At 35.9% G+C, this 17,037-nt stretch overlaps 1 protein-coding gene across 1 annotated transcript; it reads left to right on the top strand.

Annotated features, from left to right (window-relative positions):
- The first annotated feature begins 5,898 nt into the window (after positions 1–5,898).
- On the top strand, positions 5,899–16,807 carry LOC131160911 (stearoyl-[acyl-carrier-protein] 9-desaturase, chloroplastic-like). Its single transcript, XM_058116785.1, has 3 exons — positions 5,899–6,009; positions 15,294–15,419; positions 16,240–16,807. Exons 1-3 carry the CDS (start codon positions 5,899–5,901, stop codon positions 16,798–16,800), a joined length of 798 nt encoding a protein of 265 aa, XP_057972768.1. The 3' UTR covers positions 16,801–16,807.
- The last annotated feature ends 230 nt before the right edge of the window (positions 16,808–17,037 follow it).

Here is a 17,037-nt window from a genome sequence, read left to right as displayed (position 1 = left end):
CCGACCTCCTCTACTATCCTGCCTCCTCTAAGGTCCCTAATTGGAACCTCCCTGGAAATCGAGAGGCGTGGGCATCTTTCCCTAGCTTTGTGCTCTAGAACCTTTCTGTAGGCTGGTCTTAATCTTTATAGCTTTATCTACAAGTTTTGAAAATGTTTCTACCTGAAAGCCCACTACCTGCTTATACAAACCCTATCTCAGGCCCTCCTTGAATTTTATTGCATTCTTTTCCTCATCGACCACCATATACGAGGCAACCCGGGAAAGCTCGATGAATCTAGAAACATTATGTTGTACCATTATATGTCTTTACGTCAAGTGCAAAACTCTGCTGTCTTCACGCTTCTACTAGTAGCTAGGAAGTATCCCTTTAAGAACAACTCCTTGAAGCAGCTACAGGTCACTGCTATAGGCTCAGGTATCTAGTCCTTTAATAGTCTCGATGATATCCACCAGAATTTTGCCTCACCTATCAACTTAAATGCAATAAAGGTCACTTTTGGCTCCTCAGTACAAGGGAGCACTGCCAACATCTCATCTATATCTTGGACCCAATTCTCAGCCATGAATGGGTCGACCCCTCCGGAGAACAATAGGGGTCTCATGTGCATGAACTGCTCAATCGTGCAACTTCGCTCCCTTGAGCTCTTATCCATCTCTGCCATCACCTGCTGGGTGATGCTACATAGCACTGCATCAGCATCTTCCCCGCCTATACTGGAAGGCCCTGCCTTATAACCTCCAGCATGTGCACTGCTACTCCCAGGTTCCATTCTAAAAATGATACAAAACAGTCTTAGAATTCTATCATCATAACACCACTAGTAAACTCAACAAACTAAAACCCATAAAATAATCTTCTATAACAATTCATCTTAACATCTTCAATCCCAATTTAAGATCCAGTCCTACCACTCAGAAACAAGAATCGACGATAGTTTACTATGGTTTTCCTGAAGTTACCACCCCAGGAAAATCATAGAAACAACCACGGAACTCCTGCCTCCAAGTTGTAAGATAGAACCTTAAATTTCCAATCTCATCCTCTAATAATAACTAACTCATATCTCAATCTACTCATCTCCTATTCTCCTCACAATCCATTCCTATACTCAAGTATCTTATTCTGCTATTTACTAAAGTATGTAGAACCCAGCAACCTAAGCTTTGATACCAAATTGTGACAGTCTAATTTTTCATAATTTTTTTTATACAAAAAATAATCAATAAATCAATGATCTGCCACGTCACAAACTTTGATACCAAATCAACATAACCCGACCTGAAATAGGGTACCGGGTAATCAGACTATCTCATACAATGTACCTAACAGCAAAAGTTAAAATTTACATGCCATCTAGAACACAGATAATCAGAGTTCTATACATACATACACATCCTAAAAATCCATAACATACTTTAAGGGATTACACAAACATATGCCTAACACAAAACACATACCCTGTCTATCAGGGTACCAGCTCTCCTCTACCTTGGAGCTCTCTCTCCTGGTCTGTTACAGTTTCCTGAAATATTTAAATATTTTGGTGAGACATCTCTCCGTAAGATGAAATAAATTATTTATAGTGTGTGGCACATGAGTTTAGTTATATCATATTACACTCATTTTAATGATTATATCTTTTGAGAAAATATACAAATGTACACTCATAATCATATAATTATAAAACATAATTTTATAAGCTTTGATACCATTTCTCATACTCACACATATCACTACAAAAAATTAGGTTATTAGTGATGGTTTTGAACTAGTCGCTATATTTGCCGTTACTAATACTTATTAGTGGCGAATTTTTGAAACCGTCACTAATAATAGAGTATTAGTGACAGTTTAAAACCGTCACTAAAAAATCTAAGTTCGTCACTATAAATTGTACACCGGCTCCATAAAAAATCGTCACTAAAGCCATATATTGGTGACATTTTTAAATTCGTCACTAATGCTCTATTATTAGTGACGTTTTGAAAATCGTCACTAATACTCTTTTATTAGTGACGGTTTGAAAATCGTCACTAAAACTCTTTAAAAAAAAAAAAGAAAATTATTAGTGACAGTTTTGAAACCTTCACTAATACTTAAATTGGACAATTAGTAGTGACGGTTTTAAAATTGTCACTAATAATTTTAAATTAATTTTTTTTCCAAAATTTCTGTAATTACATTTTCGTATACGTAACATTAAACCATAATTGCTAAAAAATTCATAAATTATTCAAAATTCAAATTCAAATTTAAATAAAAATAAAAATATATTATACAAATTCAAATTCAAATACAAATATATTATACAAATTCAAATTTAAATAAAAATACATTATACAAATTCAAAATTCAAATTCAAATTTAAATAAGAATACAAATATATTATATAAATTCAAATTTAAATTGGACAATTAGTAGTGATGGTGATGTGAGCTTCGACAGTGAGAGACCATGGCAGCATGGGTAGCTATGGCTTGCTGCAGCATCATCCTCGAGGGCGAAGTTCTCCAACAATAAGGCTCAATCTGTAATCTAGGGCCCAACTTCAGAATCCTTGACCTTGATGGTGATGGAGTAGACAACGAGGTCATGGAGGATGATGAAGGACAATGAGGTCTTGGATGACAGAGAAGAACGACGAGGCTGTGGATGGTGGTGGCTGCATCAATGATTCTTTATCTAGTTTACCCAGAGTTTTTTTTCAAAATTGATTTGAAATGCTATAAGTCTGCCCATGTAGACAAAATGAATTTTAGTTTTTCATATGATAGGTTGTCGCTTATAGTTAAGGTATGATTTAAATATTAATTTTATTTCTCTTGAATCTTGATGCCCTTGTTGTAGATGGAATATTAATGACCGCAAGAAGGGCATCAAGATTCAAGCGAAATAAAACTAATATTTAAATCATACCTTAACTATAAGCGACAACCTATCAGATGAAAGGCTAAAATTCATTTTGTCTACATGGGCAGGCTTATCTCATTTCAAATCAATTTTGAAAAGAAATTCTAAGTAAACTAGATAAAGAATCGTTGATGCAGCCACCTCCATCCACCCCACTATAAGAGTACCTGAATCTCCCGATTCTTACCTCCATGTCCATCATAAACTCCAAAGAATAAAGTGGAAGCATCCAGAATAGGATATGCAACATGCTAGCAAATCAAACATTCATAGTCAATAACAAAACATTCATACTATTAGTTAAGACATTTAACATGAAAGTTCAAAGTCTCAAGTCATAATCAGGATATCCTTTTTAGGCTAACAAGAAAAAAAAAATTAATATAATAAATGTAGGAACTATGTTGTAGGTAGCCTATTTATGCATTACTTTGCATATTTGTAAACCCTAGCATGGATTAGTTCATCTATGTACAAGGAATCAACCCTTTAGTTAGACAATTTCTCACTTATTCATAAGTAGGGTTGATTTTTTGGGCAACTATTTTAGAAACCGGTTTAAAAATTTTTACCTAAACCTCGTTCATCTCAAAAAAATAAAAATAAAAATAAAAATAATATTATTTTAGGGTGCCCGAAGTTTGACCTCTATAAAGGAAATGTCCCTAAGCTTAGTTACGAGCTACAAAATTTAACAACCAACTCCTTTTCTGACCATTATTTTTCTTTATCTTAAATGTCGTTAATAAATATGCTTATTAAAGTATTGTAACACTTAAAGCTATATATTCACTAGATAGTCATTTACTTTTTGTCTCATTAAATCACGATAATAGTTGAAATTGTCAGACTCCTTAAGTTACTTTACGAATTATTCATTGTTCGTGATAACTTCATTAAAAGAAGATTGTCATAATCCAATAACAATTATTTATATTACAAATGATATCAATACTCTCAGAATAAATATATTAACAATTATCTGGAGTATCTATTAAAACTTGAAAATGTAAAGACCTACGGACTTGTGACATCACAAGCTCTGACTTTTAACTTTACTCATTCAAACCAGTTTTACAAACTAGACGCACTTGAGAAACAATCGCCCTAAGTGTATTATACTTTGAAACCGAATTGACATTTTCAAGGATGTTGCTTCAATTACAAGGACTTTCTTTTTGACTCGTACCTTTCAAGGTCAAATTTTTCAAGACATTTATACCAAATTAGCCGTTCTAGTCAAATTATTTGAAAGCCTTATTTTCAAATTATCTCAATTTGTGCTTATTGATCAACTTGTGGGCCCAAATGTCAACCATCACTAGAAGAAAATTTTTAAAAAATAAAAATAGATTTGAGTCTCGGAACCAATAAACCAACTAAAATGGAAATTAAAATTTGGAAAAGCTGAGACTTTGAGAAGGACAAGATCCATACCTGGAAGAAATCATGTGCTTGGAGATCTGGAATTGAGTGGCGCACCATTCTCTCTCTTTCTCTCTCTCTCTCACGATATAAACTCTCGTGACTGACAACCGAAGAAGGTGGATTTTCGAATCTTCCATGTTGTTGAAATCAAAAAAATCCAAACATATAACGATATGCAGACACGTAACATAGAATAATCAAAAATCAAAAATCTGAAAGCGATACACAATAGAGGCAGGGACACACAGACATAGACAAACCTTTGCTGATACCGTTGACATTAATAGCAAACGCACACCTTTGTTGCATCCAAACAAATCGTTTGGAAAAAACCCTTCTACCTACGCAGATCATGCAACATTCTCACCCCAAAAATTATATTATTGAATTTTTTTAAATTCATAAATTTAAATTCAAGTCATGAAATTTATGTTTCTAAATATTATCTATTAGTATGAGTGTATTGTATTGATGGCTTTAATCCAAGACTTGGATTTCCACAACTGGTGCAAAAAATTGAGACCAAATTAAAGGGTGGGGGGGGGGGGGGCAACGAGGCAATTTATTAATTCTACAATGGTGCAAACTGCAAAGCACACCACAAGGTGAACACAATTCTCAGTCATATAAATATAATCATCAATTCAGGTGAATATTCAGGCATAATTACAGAATAAAAAAAATGATTACAACACGGCTTGCGGGGTTGCGTCCACTGTGGAAGGTAAGATGCAGTTTGGTTTGCTCAGAGTACATTGATATGTTTTAGTTTTCACGATCAACTAATTTCTGAAGAATAGCCTACCAACACAAACAAATTAATTTAGAAAATATTGAAAGCACCTCCAAGTATTTTGTAGCAAATTCTGAATCACGCTTTCTGACTTATGGAAAGATAGGAAGACTACAATGTGATGTTCTTGACAAATGGAAGATGTTAGACTCCAGAGTCCAGACAAGCATATATACATATATACACACACATACACACATATATTCTTGCTTTCATAGACAGGACAATGAAAATCCAATTATTCTTGAAGTAATTACAGGGCAACATCGATTTGATTTCAACCCATGATGTAGTTCATTGTCTGAAATAAGTAGCTTCCCAAGACAAAACTCAATAGACTTGTTGTGTCCCACATTGCCCACAAAGCAGATCAATTCCTGTTGTAGAAGATGTTCAAATGCCTGTAGAAACGGAGGGTCAAAATATGCAAAGAGATAAACAAGTAAATAAATAAAGCAGAGGATACAAATTGAGAAAAGTTAGGGTTAGGGTTTGATGGTACCGTTGGAGTTGGCGCTGGGCTCCAAAGCCCTGCTCACTGTGGTGGAGTTCTCAGTAGCTACACAAAGAGGAGAGAGAGTGAGAGGGGCGGAGGCGACCCCCAATGTACAGAGAGAGAGAGAGAGAGAGAGAGAGAGAGAGAGAGAGAGACAGGTAGGAGTTAGCCCGCGGGGGTCCTGGGCTGATCGGTGCGGTCCAATCGACGCGTAGACCGCCATATTAGGCTGCGTGGATTGAGTTTCGGGAGGATTGCGCTGCGTCCATGGAGGAGCGAGGAGGGAGGGGCAAGAGGGAGAGCAGAATGAAAGTTGGGGAAAGAAGAGACCGTAGGAGGGAGAAGGAGGCAGGAGGAGAAAGAAGAAATTTGGGGAAAGTATGGGAATTTAAGATTTCGAGCATCAGTGACGTTTTCAAAACCATCACTAATACCCCCTTATAAGTGACGGTTATCCCAAACCGTCACTAATACCCTTAACAATTTCTTTTTTAATATTTTTTAAATAAAAACTTAGTAGTGACGGTTTCAAAACTGTCACTAATACCCCCTTATTAGTAATGGTTCTCCCAAACCGTCACTAATACCCTTAACTATTTTTTTTTAATATTTTGTAAATAAAAACACTAGTAGTGACAGTTTCAAAACCGTCACTAATACCTTTAACTATTTATTTTTTAATATTTTTTAAATAAAAACCTAGTTGTGACGGTTTCAAAACCGTCACTAATACCCCCTTATAAGTGATGGTTCTCCCAAACCGTCACTAATACCCTTAACCATTTCTTTTTTAATATTTATTAAATAAAAACACAAGTAGTGACGGTTTCAAAACCATCACTAATACCCCCGTATTAGTGAAAGTAACCGTCACTAATACCCTTAACTATTTTTTTAAAAAAATTTTTAAATAAAAACACTAGTAGTGACGGTTTCAAAATCGTCTCTAATAACCCATTATTAGTGATGGTTCTCCCGAACCGTCATACCCTTAACTATTTTTTTTAATATTTTTTAAATAAAAACACTAGTAGTGACGATTCTCCCGAACCGTCCCTAATACACTTAACTATTTCTTTTTTTAATATTTTTTAAATAAAAACACTAGTAGTGACGGTTTCAAAACCGTCACTAATACTCCCTTATTAGTGACGGTTCTCCCAAACTATCACTAATATCATTAACTATTTATTTTTTAATATTTTTTAAATAAAAACACTAATAGTGACGGTTCAAAACCGTCACTAATACCCCCTTATTAGTGACGGTTCTCCCAAACCGTCACTAATACCCTTAACTATTTCTTTTTTAATATTTTTTAAATAAAAACACTAGTTGTGACAGTTTTAAAACCATCACTAATAACCCCTTATTAGTGACGGTTCTCCCAAACTGTCACTAATACCCTTAACTATTTCTTTTTTAATATTTTTTAAATAAAAGCACTAGTAGTGACGGTTAACCATCACTAATACCCCATTATTAGTGACGGTTCTCCTAAACTGTCACTAATACCCTTAACTATTTCTTTTTTAAAAATTTTTAAGTGAAAACATTAGTAGTGACAATTTCAAAACTGTCACTAATACCCTAAAATCATCGCTAATATTTTTTCGAAAAAATTTACTGCGCTGTTTTTAGTGACGAAAGTATTAGTGACGGTTTTAAAACCATTACTAATAGTGTCATATTAGTGACGGCTGCTAAAACCGTCACTAATGCTTAGACTATTAGTGACGGTTCTTAAAAATCGTCACTAACACCAACTTTTAGTGACGAAATTGAATTCGTCACTAATATTTTCGTCACTAAAAACCAGTTTTTTTATAGTGTATGTAACCAATATTTATCAGTGAAGTTCCCGAGAATAGAGGAGATTACACGTCCAAACATGTGACGCCCCTTTGCTCTGATATCATTTATAACCTTGCCCGATTAACTCAGGTGCAGCTATAACTAATACTTATTAGGGCACTCACCTTACTTTATAAGCTTTCAAGCGGAGAGTTTTACTTCGCCCTAATTCTCTATGCAATTAAACTCACAATCTTTACTTTCTCATTTTCATTTCACAAACTAGCTTATAAGTGTCCACAGTAACCAATACACATCTTGTCTCTAACTCATGGCTGCCCTAAGGATAATTACATAGTCATGCTTCCCCTCATGACTAGGTTATGCGGCCTGAAGGCTAAACCTAACCGCAGTTGGCCTACCTGGTTAGATCAAAATAAGAAACCACATGTTTGTAGTATGATTGGCCTGCCCACTACTGGTCCGGACGCCAGGTGGCGAAACTACCCTTCTCACTAGCTCAATTGACTGCCACACCACACTCTCCACGAGACCGTGTGGTTGCACTAACACCTCGCTGGCAACGGTACCATGCTCTTTATTCAATTCCAGCCCATTCTCATTTCCAAATTTCATCATTCGCATTTCAATATTCACATTTCAATATGTTGGTACATTTCATCGCATCAGTTAAAATCTCATCATTTTCTGTTTCACTTTCATCATTTCAATACACATTTCATCTCATATCGGTATAAACACATTTGTATCTCACATTTTATCATAACACTGTAAAAATATGTCTGTATAACATATTTCATCATTTCCCAGTAAATATACATCTATGTTTCACATTTCATCAATTCTATATATAAACCTCGTATCATCAAACTTATATATATATATATATATATATATATATATGCAAATATTATTGGGTTCCATTTCTTTATATCTGCATAAAATATTTCGATATAATCATCTCATAATCTCATTTCTCAGCACAATTCACTTTTTTCAATTTCAATCTCATTCCCAATATTAAACAATCATTTCATATTTCCTCATGCCACACAAATTTTCACCTGATATTCATAATATAATAACTACTGTGAACATATCATATTTTCATTTTCACATATTTACTCAACTAGTAATTTTCAAAAGTAATTGTTACAATTTATTCCCTTTACCAAGCTTACTGAGAGGCCTGCTAACAATCCCTAAATCCATGTCCCACGGCATTCGAAGTTCAGAACCCTAAAATTACATTTTTTCTAAATTAATCAACTCAATCCCTAGAATATTTCTCATTTAGTATTTTCAAGGCCCTATATACTCCAAATTAACAATTCAACCCTAAAATACCTCACTTACCCTGATTTTGGAATTGTGCCCAAGAATCCCAACTCAACGACCCACTCCGATTAAGTTGTAGAGTATCATCCCTAGATCCTCGTTGTAGCTTCTGATTGTCAATCCTGGCTATAATCGGGGTGAAAATGAAGAGAGAAGGAAGAGAGCTTGTAGGGTTCCGAGAGAGAAAGAGAGAGCTTTTGTTTTGTGTTTAACAAACTATCGCAGAATCCCTTTGAATCCCTCACAGGATAGAAAACCGCTACACCCCTCACAAAATCGTCGATGGTTTGGGCATTCTAACCCATCTTTTTTACCGTTTTACCACAGTAAATACAAAATTTTTGATGGTTTTTTGCGCCCCTCACCAAACCGTCGACAGTTTAGTCTTCATAAAACCGAATTTCCTCCTTTCATCATTTTTCTAATTATTTAAAATTTCCCAAGTCTCTACATTCTCCCCTCCTTATAAAAATTTCATCCTTAAAATTTGTTATCTATCACATTTTCCATCCTTAAGGAGAAACACCACAATTGTATTAATTACCCTCACTTGTGGCAGAGGAATACCATGGTTACAAGGGAGGGTTCTAGGAGTTTACAATCATACATTTAATATTCTCCCAAAACAATTCATATCCTGGAACCAAAAACACTAGCTCCACTAAATTGATGTGGACATCTTTGGCGCATTTGTTTCTCTAATTCCCATGAAACTTCCTCTATTATATGATTGCGCCATTTAACTTTTACCAGTGGAATCTTCTTTGTTAGTAGTTCCTATTCTTTTCGATCCAAAACCTGTAGTGATAGATTTTCATAAGACAAGGAATTACCAAGCTCCAGTGCCTTATAGCTAATCACATGGGAGGGATCTGGGACGTATTTCCACAATATGGAAACGTGAAATACATCATGGATTCTAGATGAGACTAGTGGTAAGGCTAATCTTTAGGCAACTAGACACACTATTTCAAGAATTTCGAATGGTCCAATACATTTAGGGTTCAGCTTACCCTTTCTCCCAAATCTCATAACCTCTTTCATTGGTGCAACCTTTAAAAGCACATGATCTCTTGCGTCAAACTCCAACTCTCATCGGTGAGTATTTGCATAACTCTTCTTTCCACTCTCTGCTTTTTTGATCCTGTCTCTAATGAGTTTGACTTTATTATGAGTTTGTTGTACAAACTCTGGCCCTAATATCTGTCTTTCCCTAATCTCATCCAGTATAATGGGGATTGGCACTACCTGCCATACAATGCCTCATATGGTGTCATCTCAATGCTGGCATGATAGCTGTTATTACAAGCAAACTCGCTCAATGGTATGAACTGTATCCACTTGCCTTCAAAATCCAGCACATATGCTTATAGCATATCCTCTAGTATATGTATTGTCCTCTCCATCTGCTTATCTGTGTGAGGATGAAATTTTGTGCAGAAGGACAACTAAGAACCCATGGCTCCTTGCAAACTCCTCCAGAAATGAGATGTGAACAGTGGGTCTCAGTTCGATACAATGGACACTGGCACGCCATACAGTCTAACTATCTCCTAAATATACAGCTCCGCCAATCTACTCATAGAGTAGTTAACTCTGATAGGAAGAAAATGGGCAGTCTTTGTTAGTCGATCTACGACTACCCAAATGGCGTCTTGTCCATGAAGTGTCGGTGGTAACCCTGTGACAAATTCTATTATTATATGCTCCCACTTCCACTCAGGAATGTGAAGTGGCTGCAATGATCCCGCTAGTCTCTGATGCTCAATTTTCACTTGCTAGCATGTCAAACACTGATTCACAAATTCAGTAATTTCTTTCTTCATATTGCTCCACTAAAAGGACTCTCGAAGATCCCTGTACATTTTAGTGCTACCAGGGTGTACAGTATACAAGGATCGATGTGCTTCTTCTAGAATAAATTTCTTAATCTCGGCATCAGTAGGCACACACAACCGGGTATAGAACCTTAAAGCCCCGTCATTTGAGGTACTGAATTCTTCCTCTTGACCATTCTGTACTTGATCTATAAGCTTTACTAATTCTACATCACTCCTCTGAGCAGCTTTAATTATTTCATGTAGGGTTGCTTGTAATACCAGATTGGCATTAAATGTTTGATGATCACCCTCTACGAGTTCCACCCCAAGTCTTCCCAAATCCATTTGGACCAAATGCTGAGTCACCACTACATATACTGATGAACCCACTGATTTTTTGTTCAAAGCATTAGCCACCAAATTAGTTTTCCTTGGGTGATAACTGATGGTACAATCGTAATATTTTATCAGCTCCAACCATCTCCTCTACCTCATATTTAATTCTTTCAGTGTGAAGAAGTACTTTAGTCTCTTATGATCAGTGAAAATCTCACACCTACCCTCGTATAGATAGTGTCACCAAACTTTCAGTGCGTAGGCCACCATTGCTAACTTCAGATCATGGATAGGGTAATTCTTCTCATATTCTTTCAGTTTTCGGGAGGTATACGCTACAACTCTCCCTTATTGCATTAGAACACATCCGAGCCCTTTATGTGATGCATCACTGTAAATCACAAAAACCTCTTCTCTTAAAGGAATCATCAAAATCAGTGCAATGATGAGTCGCTACTTCAACTCCTGAAAACTCTGTTCGCATTCATCATACCACTCAAACTTCACACCTTTCCTAAACAATCTAATCAACGGGCCTGACAGTTTAGAAAATCCTTTAACAAATCTACGGTAGTACCTAGCCAATCCCAAGAAGCTTCTAATTTCTTGCACATTCTTAGGTTGTACCCAGTCTACTAGCGCCTCGATCTTACTCGGATCCACCGAAATACCACCCCTGGATACCACGTGTCCAAGGAAGGTAACTTGCTTTAGCCAGAACTCGTATTTCTTCAGTTTCACATACAGTTTTCTTTCTCTCAGCACTTGAAGCACTATCCTCAGATGTTCATCATGTTTCTTTAGGCTCTTTGAATACACCAATATGTCGTTAATAAACACTACCACGAATTGGTCCAAATACTGGTGGAAGACCCTGTTCATCAGATCCATAAACACTGCAAGAGCGTTTTTCAATCCAAATGGCATAACCAGGAATTCGTAGTGGCCATACCAAGTCTTGAATGCCGTCTTTGGAACATCTTCTGCCCTGACCTTCACCTTATGGTACCCAGATCGTAAATCAATCTTAGAGAATGTTTGTGTCCCTTGTAACTAATTAAACAAATTATCAATGCGGGGAAGTGGGTACTTATTGTTGATAGTCACTTTATTAACTTCTCTATAATCGATGTACATTCTTATTGACCCATCCTTCTTCCTCACAAATAATACCGACGCTCCATAGGGTGACACATTGGGCCGAATAAACCCCTTATCTAATAGTTCCTGTAGTTGTTCTTTCAATTCTTTCAATTCCATCGGTGCCATTCTATACGACACTTTAGAAATCAATGTTGTCCTCAGAACTAGTTTAATAGCAAACTCCACCTCACAAACAAGATGTAGTCCTAGCAAATCCTCAGAAAATACATCAAGAAAATCCCTCACAACCGAGATATCCTCTAACCTCAACCCTTCCTCCTTCTGATACTGCCTTCACACAGGCTAAATATCCCTGACAATCCTCCAGCAACAATCTTCCCCGCCTGAATGATAGATAGTAAATGTGGTGGGGTGCACACACATGACCCCACAAATTTGTACTCCCACTCTCCTAGAGATTTGAACACTACCTCTCTCTAATAATAGTCAATACTTGCATAGTGGGAAGCTAGTCAGTCCATCCCCAAAATTACCTCGAACCTATGCATATCTAAAACTACCAAGTTAGCTGGTAAAGACCTCCCCTGAATACCAACTAGACAGTTCCTGAGTACCTTCTTACATAACCCTACAGCCCCAGTCGGCATAGCCACTAACAAACTGACATCTAACGACTGAATTTCTAACCCAAAAAACTTGGTAAACTCCCGGATATATAAAGGAGTGACTCACCCATGAATACATAATTGGAACAACACCTATCATGACATCTCCTGCCACCTCAGCATCTCTTGGTGTCATAGCATAGACACTACAAAAAATAAGGTTATTAATGATGGTTTTAAACCATCACTAATACTCACAAAACCGTCACTACTAGTTTTAGTGACGGTTATATGAGTATTAGTGACAGTTTTCAATTTGTCGCTATACCTATCGTTACTAATACTTATTAGTGACGAATATTTCAAACCGTCACTAATAATAGAGTACTAGTGACGGATTTAAATAGTCACTACTAATAGCGTATTAGTGATGGTTTTAATCCGTCACTATAGAATCTACACCAGATCGATCAAAAACCGTCACTAATGCTCTATTATTAGTGACAATTTTAAATTCGTCACTAATTCTCTATTATTAGTGACGACTTAAATTCGTCACTATTGCTTATTATTAGTGACGATTTTATATTCGTCAGTATTACTCCATTATTAGTGATGATTTAAATTCGTCACTATTGCTCCATTATTAGTGACGGTTTTATATTCGTCACTATTACTCCAGTATTAGTGACGGTTTTAAACCGTCACTAAAAACATAGTATTAGTGATGATTTTGAATTTGAAATCGTCACTAATACTTAAATTGCACAATTAATAGTAAAGTGTATTTTTTTTCCAATTATTAATTCCTGTAAAAATCTGATTCAAATTAATTCATGTAAAAACCATAATTGCAATTCAAATATAAGTACAAATATTATACAAATTCAAATTCAAATACAAATATATTATACAAATTCAAATTTAAATACACAACGTTATAAAAATTCAAATTTAAATATATTTCATTTCTTCAGATAAAAAAAGGATGGAAAGCTGCATCCGAGCTGCATGACATTGTCTTGACGTTATCACAGCTGCAAACCCTACAAATTAAGAAAGTTAAAAAAATTAGTATACGGTTTTTGAAAATAAATCACTACGTAGCACATATACAGGCATAAAAAATAAATCACATCAACATCAAATTGTAGAGGATGAAATAATCCACCCCTCAATTAGTACACACCAATACAAAGAATGAAAAACACTGCAAAAATGCAAATTAGGTAGCGCACACTAGCACAAAGCAACACTATAGAACTTCAAAGGATAAGTTCAAAAAGCAGTCATGACTACAGAATTCAGTATTCTGGGAGGAATCACAGATATACATACCCTCGAATAACTGCAGGCACTTAACCAGCCGTGCTGATACTCAATAAACAATCTAGCAATAGCTAGAAGCATTTGCAAGTAGGGCTAGGTGATCACGTACGCACACAACATCATTACAGTATCTTCACTTGCAAACCACTTAGAAGAAGAATCAGAAACATTTGTAAGTTGTCTTATACTGAGGTAATGCATTGAAGATGTATTTTGGACTGCCACCAAAACCTTGAGGCTTTGAAGGACATAATGTGAAATTTAACCAGTTAGATGGAAGCTATCATGGCTAAAATAAGCTTAAGTTTTGATGGCCTTGAAGTTGTAAATATAACATCATAAACATTAATCAAACTACACAGTTCTCACATAGGTGAGCCTATATTGCCAAGTAGAAAAAAAATTTATATATACTTGGACAATTACTACACCATGCCTGCAGCAGAGAACACGGTGGCTGCCAAGCAGCTGCGCATGAAACAATGACATCAAATTCTTAGTTCTGATTCATTCGTTGAAACTAAGAGAAGGTGTTGTAATAAAATGAAAAAAATATGATTAGTTAAGGAAAGTTAAGAAGAAACAAGGCCAAGACACCTTGACAGTTCTTACCTCTTGAAAAGTATGGGTCTCTTGAGAATTTTTAGGAAAAGGAGAAAGTTAGGACACTCACTTATTTTGGAAATGTGATCTTCTTGTAACTAGTCTATACTGGAATATTGTTGTAATCTTACAATAATAAATGTCTTTATTCAAATTATTCTTTCACCATCTTTTCCTTGTAAACCTCATCTCTATATTATAAGGTAACCATTGTTAGGGAACAGTACAAGGAAAGACTATAACGTGAGATAGGGAAGACCACATTCTGAGATAGGAAACAAAACATGTTTGGCAGGAGATGTGCACAAATAACTTTAAAATATATCTAAGCATCTAATCTAATCAGCAGTAAGGTTGCAAGAACATTTGAGCTTTTAGAATACTGTAGGTATCATGGCCATCTCCTAAAGTTTCCTTCCTTTTGGCAAAATGTCCCATTGGAGAGAGAGAACCCCCACAAGCTAGTTTACCCATGAAGTTGCTTTCAAACAATATCCTAGTAACATATTCTCTGATATATATATTCTCGGGAACAAACAAGATGTTAATGTCAAATTGATATCAGAGAAATGAAATATTATATATATAGGAATAGGGCCAACATCATATTTTTATCTTCCCCTCTGCTCACATCATCTCAAATTATTATACATTAAAAACAAAAAAATATATTTAATGTTGTGTTACGCCACACACTACCAATTATAATTAGTGGAGCTGGAGAATATTCATTTACACTGTTCATGGTGACCTTCTCAACAAGTACCTCTACTTGTCTGGGAGAGTAGATTTGAAGCAAATTGAGAAGACAATTCAATATTTGATTGGATCAGGAATGGTAAGGTCCTTAACACATCATGACAGTGTGGTTTCATAACCATTTTTTAGCTTTGGAATTATACACTTCAGAAAACATGAAACAAAAGCAATTTTTTGGTAAATCCATAATTTTTTATGCAAAATAACAGCCACTACTAATGCTTTTGGAGTAGTAGGCTGCTGATACTTAGCTGAAGGCAATTGATTTTGCGGTGGTGCATGTGTGTGCTTGTGTGGGTATGTGTGTGAAATGAAATAATCTCTTTCCAGAAGTTGAATGGAACTCAAATCTTTATTATTTTATCTAGGCTGTGGTTTGTCTAGGCTGTAGTTATTTTATGCCATTCTTCTTGATAGTAGATTTTATAATTTTTGAAGAACAAAGATATTCTTTTTAAGACGTGCCTAATGTGTGTGTGCAAAAGACCTAGGATGTTATTCCTGGTCTCAAATCTCACTTAGGAGTTCTCATATGGTAAAAGTTGTCCTTAAGGATTTCTTTAGCTTTCTACTTCTTTCTACGTTGGGAAAACATTGATTGAGAAATTTGAATTATTTGTATGTTTATTCATATATTAATCATTTCTAGACATTGCTTACCCTGCCCATTGAATTCCCATCCTCACTCCTCCCTCCACCCCCCAGAAAAAAAATTAAAATTAAAATTTGCATTAATTCATTTGTAACTTGAATAGGAAATGAAGGCAGTGGTAAGGTGGCCAGAGTGTCTGTATGCATGTAAACAAAAGCTTAGGAGCATGGGGGGAAATGTTCACCTTGAATGCTTTGTTATGTTCCTGATATCTCTCTTTTTTTTGCTTTTCTTTGTGATTTTATAGGATCCCCGTATAGAAAATAGCCCGTACCTTTGGTTCATCTACACATCATTCCAAGAAAGAGCCACCTTTATCTCCCATGGGAACACCGCCAGGCTCGCGAAGGAACATGGGGACCTGAAATTGGCTCAGATATGTGGAACTATTGCATCAGATAAGAAGCACCATGAAACTGCCTACACCAAAATAGTGGAAAAGCTCTTTGAAATAGATCCCGATGGTACCGTGTTGGCTTTTGCTGACATGATGAGAAAGAAAATCTCTATGCCAGCCCATTTGATGTATGAAAGACATGACGACAACCTCTTTGAGCACTTTTCAGTTGTTGCTCAACAGCTTGGGGTCTATACTGCCACAGATTATGCAGATATATTGGAATTTTTTGTGGGAAGATGGAATATGGAGAAGCTAACTGGACTTTCAGGTGAGGGGCGGAAAGCCCAGGATTTCCTTTGTGGGTTAGCTCCTAGAATCAGGAGGCTAGAGGAGAGAGCTCAAGGGAAGGCAAAGCAAGTTACTACCGTTCCTTTCAGTTGGATTTTTGATAAGGAAGTGAAGCTGTAGGTGCAAGTATGGAAAAGCAAAGGTCAACGTCACTCCTAAAAATCTTTTTCCAAACAGATGCAAGCTGATATTCTAAAAAGTATCCTTTTCTTTTCATTGTTCTCATTAGTTAATTACATTTATTCCAGGGTCCATATCTAAACAAACAAAAGAATCAAGTTTTAGGGGATGACAATGTATTGATTGTCAAATTTTCTAATAGAGAGATAGACCTCAACACTTCGGCAACCTGTTCTG

Source organism: Malania oleifera, chromosome 7 (genome assembly GCF_029873635.1).
Source record: "Malania oleifera isolate guangnan ecotype guangnan chromosome 7, ASM2987363v1, whole genome shotgun sequence".
NCBI classification, from domain to species: Eukaryota; Viridiplantae; Streptophyta; class Magnoliopsida; order Santalales; family Ximeniaceae; genus Malania; species Malania oleifera.
Note: the sequence above shows the minus strand (reverse complement) of the source record. Positions and strands in the feature narration are given on the sequence as shown.

Excerpts from the sequence above, each read along its gene's own strand:
- LOC131160911 (XM_058116785.1), top strand. The coding sequence starts at position 5,899 with ATGGAGGAGCGAGGAGGGAGGGGCAAGAGGGAGAGCAGAATGAAAGTT. Across the intron at positions 6,010-15,293 it reads AAAGAAGAAATTTGGGGAAA|TGGAGCTGGAGAATATTCAT; the intron begins GTATGGGAATTT and ends AATTATAATTAG. Across the intron at positions 15,420-16,239 it reads ATTTGATTGGATCAGGAATG|GATCCCCGTATAGAAAATAG; the intron begins GTAAGGTCCTTA and ends GTGATTTTATAG.